The sequence below is a fragment of the Electrona antarctica genome (genome assembly GCF_951216825.1).
Source record: "Electrona antarctica genome assembly, chromosome: 18".
Taxonomy (NCBI): domain Eukaryota; kingdom Metazoa; phylum Chordata; class Actinopteri; order Myctophiformes; family Myctophidae; genus Electrona; species Electrona antarctica.
The window spans coordinates 14,515,593-14,522,374 of record NC_136799.1 but is presented as its reverse complement, the minus strand read 5'-3'; the positions used below and the strand labels follow the sequence as shown (position 1 = coordinate 14,522,374).

General features: G+C 44.1%; 1 protein-coding gene across 1 annotated transcript in view; it reads left to right on the top strand.

Annotated features, from left to right (window-relative positions):
- LOC306941786 (A-kinase anchor protein 6-like) overlaps positions 1–2,502 on the top strand; it is a gene marked incomplete at its 5' end in the record, with an annotated part of 21,584 nt that extends 19,082 nt beyond the window's left edge. Inside the window, one exon of the mRNA XM_079527429.1 lies at positions 1,725–2,502. Coding sequence (XP_079383555.1) covers positions 1,725–1,775 — 51 coding nt within the window. The 3' untranslated portion in view covers positions 1,776–2,502. The remainder of the gene's footprint in view (positions 1–1,724) is intronic.
- Between the last annotated feature and the right edge of the window lie 4,280 nt (positions 2,503–6,782).

Sequence of the window (6,782 nt, the reverse complement as noted above, 5' to 3'; positions counted from 1 at the left end):
CACTTCCACACGTGTCGCCCCTCCACTTCCACACGCGTCGCCCCTCCACTTCCACATGCGTCGCCCCTCCACTTCCACACGCGTCGCCCCTCCACTTCCACACGCGTCGCCCCTCCACTTCCACACGCGTCGCCCCTCCACTTCCACATGCGTCGCCCCTCCACATGCGCGTACAGGAAAAAAACGCAGGTCTCATTGAAAATGAATTACTAGGCGTGTTAATGGCTGCCCGTTTGAAAGGACCTTTAGAGTGCTTATACTGTAGTTAGGTAAGAAGAGCAACTGTTGTTGCTTTGACCTGCTCCCCATCCACACTGTAAACCACACACGTGATGAGAATAATTACAATTAGAGTGTCTGGAGACCACGCATGCACGCACGCACGCACGCACGCACGCACGCACGCACGCACGCACGCACGTACGCACGCACGCACGCACGCACGCACGCACGCACGCACGCACGCACGCACACAGTCACACAGTCACACACGCACGTACACAGTCATGCACACACGCAGTCATGCACGCACGCAGTCACACAGTCACAGTCACACACACCTGGGGGAAGGGCATATGAGCCCCAGTAGAAGCTCAGACAGGAGACAGCTGACCAGCTGCAGGTTATTCAGATGTGACACACACACAGCACACACACACACACACATACACGCACGCACACATGCACGCACGCACGCACACACGCACGCACGCACGCACGCACGCATGCACGCACGCACGCACGCACGCACGCACGCCCGCACGCGCACACACACACACACACACACACACACACACACACACACACACACACACACACACACACACACAGGTGTAATTAAAGCAATGGTGAATGTGGCTGATGATGAGCTCTGTGACCCAGACAGAGGTTTAAACACAGAGGAGAGGAGAGGAGAGGAGAGGAGAGGAGAGGAGAGGAGAGGAGAGGAGAGGAGAGGAGAGGAGAGGAGAGGAGGTTGGAATGCTAGAGTAGAACTGAATAGAATGTGTAGCTATTTACATAATGTGAATATTATTTACATTTGAATAAATAAAAAGTACAGCTGCCTGTTGGCTAAGCCAGTACAGTGCACAGACCATGTGCTCCCCGTGAGCCGCGAGGACCCGGGTTCATAGCCTATACTTGACACTATAGCAGAGCTGCAAGCTCACAACGCCTCGTGTGAGCTTGTAGGTCTGCTATCGCTGCCGTTCTTGACTCGACAGCATCGTGTGGCGGTGGCGGTCCCGGAGCATAAATTATACACCTAAAGGTACCTGCAGACTGCAGACCGATTTGTTTTTTTTCTGCCGTTTTTCCGAAAAACGCATCAGTCTGCGACTACCGGTCCTGTCTCTCCTCTCACTGTCCTTGGTTTCCTGTCTCTCTACATAATTCTGTCTAAGAAATACAACTTTAAAAATATAACATAACACTTTAAAATACACATTAAACAAATATATGCAAAATAAATGAAAAAGTAATGGAAGAATCACGGCCCTGTCACACATTATTTAGAATATTCTTCTAATCTAAAGGGTGAGGGGGCCATGATTTGTCCATTAGTTCTTTTTTTATGTTTATTTTATTTGAAAGTGAAATATCCCTTAAAAGGATTACAAATGAATATGCACATAATTGAAAATAAATTAAATGGCGTGAATTAAATCTCTCTCCCTCCCTCCCCCCTCTCTCTCTCTCTCTCTCTCTCTCTCTCCATCCAGAGGTTGTCTGCTGCAGGCGTTGTAGGGGTAACATCTAGGATCCAGCTATAAGCCATTTCTTCTCTGCTGAAGTGGACCGTGTCCCCATGGGCCTTTCTTTGTCTTGCTCCCACTCCCCTCTCTCCCCTTTCTGGAGTGTTCTGGACCTCCTTGGCATCGTTGAGCTGACACGCAGCCAATGCTATAGAATCACTACAGTAATCGCACAGACGTCTCATATTCAACGATTATACACTGAGTACTATACCACTGTTCACCAATTACATCCCAGTAGTTTAATCATCTCACTGGCTTGTATCCGGATTAGACAAAAAAAGAAAAGTCTGTCCTGAATCCATGTGAATGAGACCCTGACCCAGCCTCTTGGTTCTGTTCATGCCTAGTGAGACCTTCCTTCCTGTAGTAACTGCCATTTCCTGGGTTGAAGCTATATACTTCCTGTTCTAGCTTCCTGGTAGAATCCGAGTTTGCATGCAATGGCATCTCACGTTTCTCACTGATATCGATCATATCGTGTATGTAGCTACAGATATTTACAGTATAGACTACTGTATGACAGGACACGGTATAGATTTGACTAGAAAACTGTTAATTTAACTCTGAGAAGCGTGTAAATGTAACCAAAATGTGTCCACTTTGGTTACATTCGTACACCGCTGCTCAGAGGTTTAAAGGATGATTTAAATACTGCAGATTTTACTGGGTGATGGTGTTATCCGGTACAATTCAAGATCTGTGTTTGGTGGAAAGAGAGAGTTGTTGTTGTACGTTCACAGATCTGTGTTTGGTGGAAAGAGAGAGAGTTGTTGTACGTTCACAGATCTTGTGATTATCGATCACGCACGGCTGTGACTGGCCCAGTCGCTCATGGTCGGATTTCACTTCTCAGGCTTTGTGGCAACAGTGTCACCTATAGGAGGACGGTGTTTGGGAATGTTTCAAGTCGTATGACAGGGAGGATCTCGTAGCCAGTTTGTAGTGGTAGAAATGACATCAATTAGGGAGGGGCCGTGTTCACAGAGAATGCCTTTCGAGCTGAGGAGCGCTTTGGATAGCATAGCATATCCATAGCGCTCGCACACAGCCTGATTGTCGAGGATCAACCATTCAACTGTTCACTGCATATAATCTCTGATATCTGAAACCATGTAAACATGGACTTCTCCTGGTTGTAGTGATGATTCAACATTGGATTGTAAATTACCGGGTTGTCATATACAGGATGACCGGCACTCCTCTCCAAAAGTTGAACTGTTTCCAAGTCGTATAAAGGGCGCGGCACCCAAAAAACGCAGGGTGTCGGGAGCGCTGAAGTGCTATGGACGGCTCTGGGAAGAGGAGCGCACTGGTCAGCATGTCTTTACCATATAAATACATGGTACTGCCTGCCTACTCTAAAGGTGTTCCATGTGGACACGGCCCCTTACAGTACACCTGTCCTTGGCAAACGGTTTCGCTTTTACATTAAGTAAAAAAGAAAATGACTACACTTTGATGTAGTGGTGGTCAAGATGGTTTAAACCCCTCTCTCTCTCTCTCTCTCTCTGCCTGTCTCTCCTACACGGTCCCCCTCTCAGCTCTCCTATACTGACTGTCTCGGTAAGGAAGGATTGGGCTGATCACTCTCTTTTTTAAGAGGAAAAAGGGTGAATGTGTGCATACTGCTGAGTTGGAAGGTATACTGTGACCCTGACATCCTAATTAAAATGTCAGTTGCAGTTAAGCTGAAAGGTGGGGTGTATCTGTGCCCATAGTTAGTGTAAGCACTAGACTTTGCCAACTGAGGCTGCAGCAGTGGCTTCCGCAGTAAGCCATGCATGCGGAACAGACGCCGAATATGCGTCGAGCAACTATGTGGATGGTACTGCATTATGCATGTCACCAGTCAGTCACCACTGCTTAAAACAAAACTAAAAATGCAGATCTACAAGTTCACAGCGTGTCGCAATGCGACACATTGTGATCTTGTAGATTGGCTATTTTCCGTGAAGAGGTTTAAGGTAGAGTGGAAAAAAAGCGGAGCACCTAGTACTTGGCCCTGGGGGACTCGGGTCAACTAACTATATGGTTTAAGTGGTAAAACTAGGTGGGATATAAATCACTCTGCTCCATTTTGATTCATTTTCTGTCCTCTCACTATAAATTATGGATTCTAGTTGGACTTTGAAGTTATTGAGATGGATACATATGAAATCTGGGTGAACGTGTCTCTCCTGAGTGCCCATGAACTGGCCCTTTACGGCTGCAGTCTGCAGACGGAGTGACTTTTCAACTGCATTCATTTGGAGCTCCCACTCCTTACCTTAGTCAGGGCTGTCATTGTAAAGTCAGCCTCGTTGACACGCAGCAATGAATGAACGAACAACATAGTGCAGTGCCACAGTATTAAAGGAAAAACGAGCACTCCTCACGTCGTTTAGAGGAGAGCAGTGTGTTTTAGCAAACACAAACATTCATAATGAAGGGAATGTGAGTCAAAAGAGTGTGACTCTTTACTCATAAGGTCAATAGAATATCAGTAATGGAGTTGTTTGTAAGTAACAGTGGTTTGAGGTAATGGTTTGTGTTTTGATGGTAAAGGAGTGAAGATTTTGAGTCTTATGTCACTTCACAGAAATGGAAGGTATGTTGAAGGTCGAGGAAGTAATGTTGATGCATTCGTTGCATGAGATATGTCACTTATGTATTCAAGAAAGCGGCAAATCAATTTGCTGAATGCATTTTCCGGATGTTGTGATGGGTGGAGCATAATATGAAGGTTAGAATACTATGTCAGTGTGGAAGGAAGGAGAGAAAGAAAACGGATTTACTCATAATGTCGATGTAATTTGTATTAGATTACACGTTTGAAAGTAATCCTTAACCACACCTGCACTCATTATCGTGAGAGAGGTGCTGTCAGGGGTTCTAAACTAGGCATCCCAAAAAAACAAACGCAAAACAAGATTGAATCTACAATCTCTGAACCAGTAGTTCTCAAAGTGGGGTCCAGGGAGGGACCCTCAGCTGTCCTTACAGGGGGTCCCAAATGGACCCTCACAGGTCTGTAACTCTGAGAGTGTACAAATAGAACAAAATGGTCCATTTGGTTCCATTTGTACCCTCTCAGAGCTAAGGGGGTATTTAAATTCAAATGCTTTGGGAACCACTGCTCTAAACTATGCAACACGACCAAAGTTGTCCGAGAGATTTCAGACGGTTTCGTTGTGTACTAGACTGACCGTTGTGATGATGATGACGATGACGACGATGATAATGATGATGAAGATATGCGTTGCTAAGTCTACTACTGTATGTACATGTACATCACTACTGTAATCATGTGACGTTTGTTTTATTTATTTTGTCTTATTTTCTAGAAAATTTGCAATTCCCTGATATTAAAGCATATAGCTTTGACGCTGGTTGGGTGTGTGGGTGCTTGGGGCGGGCGGGTGCTGGTGACAAAATAGGTTTTTGAAAATCTTTCACATAATAATAATTATAATAATAATGATAATAATGGTGTGCCTTGCTCTACTGTTCTTATACCTTGTTCTGTTTTATTTTGTTAGACACTTTTGTTCTCTATTAGCTGGTTGGCAAATGCAGAGAAAATATCAGCAAATGTAAAAAAAAAATAAAAAAAAAGTATACACACAAAATAAAGAAACAAAAAGAGAGGGGGAAACAAGAAAAATGAAATCAACAGTTTGAGGCCGGATGTATACATTAGACTGTCTGCTAGCTGCAGTATCTACTTGGTATTGTGTCTAGGAGGTAGTGGATCTATATATCTACTATCTACTGGCTACTATATCTACTGGGTACTGTGTGTGTAGGCGTTGAAAGCGGGTGTACAACAACAACAGGGAGAGAATGTGCTGTTGGTGTTTGTGTGTTATTTAAATTCCTGTATATCCTGTGTCTGTGATTGTGGATTATCTTCTCTATTAGTAATCAATCAGCCATAAATGAACTCAATTGCATGGTTACTGCTTAACAATGAGAGGGCATCATGTAAACAGCAAACTGTTGAGAAATAAACTTAATTTATTGGGAAAATACCGACTGCCGTAAATGTGACGTTCTTTCGATCTGTTGCTCCGTTATTGCCTTTGTGTGTTTTCTGCGATTCAAACCGACAAGGAGTTTGACTTATAGTGCTCGCTCTCCTAACATGGGTTGAACAGTAGATTTCACAGCTAACAAATGTTAGAGGTAAAATAGAGGCCACACTCTGCACTTCTTTAAGTTTTGGTTTGTTGACTATGTTCAATATACTGTATATTACACTTAAGTTTCAACTAAGTATTCTGGAGGGTGCCATTTGTAGTCACTATAGTACTATCTGGGAGTTAGAATATGTTGATACATGACACGTTTGGTCTGTAATGCCAAATATCAGAAATTTAAGTTTATTTATCTATCTATTTGTCACTATAGAGTGTCTCAGTCCCCCAGAAACATATTCCCTGTTTAAAAGTTTTTATATAAATACGTTTACACCGCAGACAAAGCCAACTCGGCATGACAACAAACACAATTGTATGGGGCGAACAAATAATTAGAAAGAAGAAAAAAAGGGCAGGGTACAACACTTTTTTTGTTGTTTTTCTTCTTTGTAATTATTTGTTCGGCCCAAAGTATTGTTCATGATTTGTCACGATCCGAGCTGGCTTTGTTCGAGGTTTACAGATATTTAAATAAATACTTTTTGAAATGTCTATGGGAAAAATGCATGGGGAATTACTTCCTGGGCCTATTGTCCTCATGAAAGGGGGCGGGACTGTGATGGTCTATACTCATACAGGCACAAATATCCCAGAACTTGTATGTACACCTTTCAATGTGTCCCCACCTTTCAATGTCCCCCCCCATCCAAATCAGGGTTGTATTTATTGTGCCATTCCTATAGCGCCTTCCAACCCTCCAGCACGCCCACACAGACACGCTGCCATGTTTGAAGTTGTTTTGTTGACCAGCACGAGAGCCGCACAAGTACAGCTGAGGACGCTCTGAGTGATTGAGGTGATGATGAACGCTAGACGCCTGCTCGGTGAGCGCCGTAACCATGAG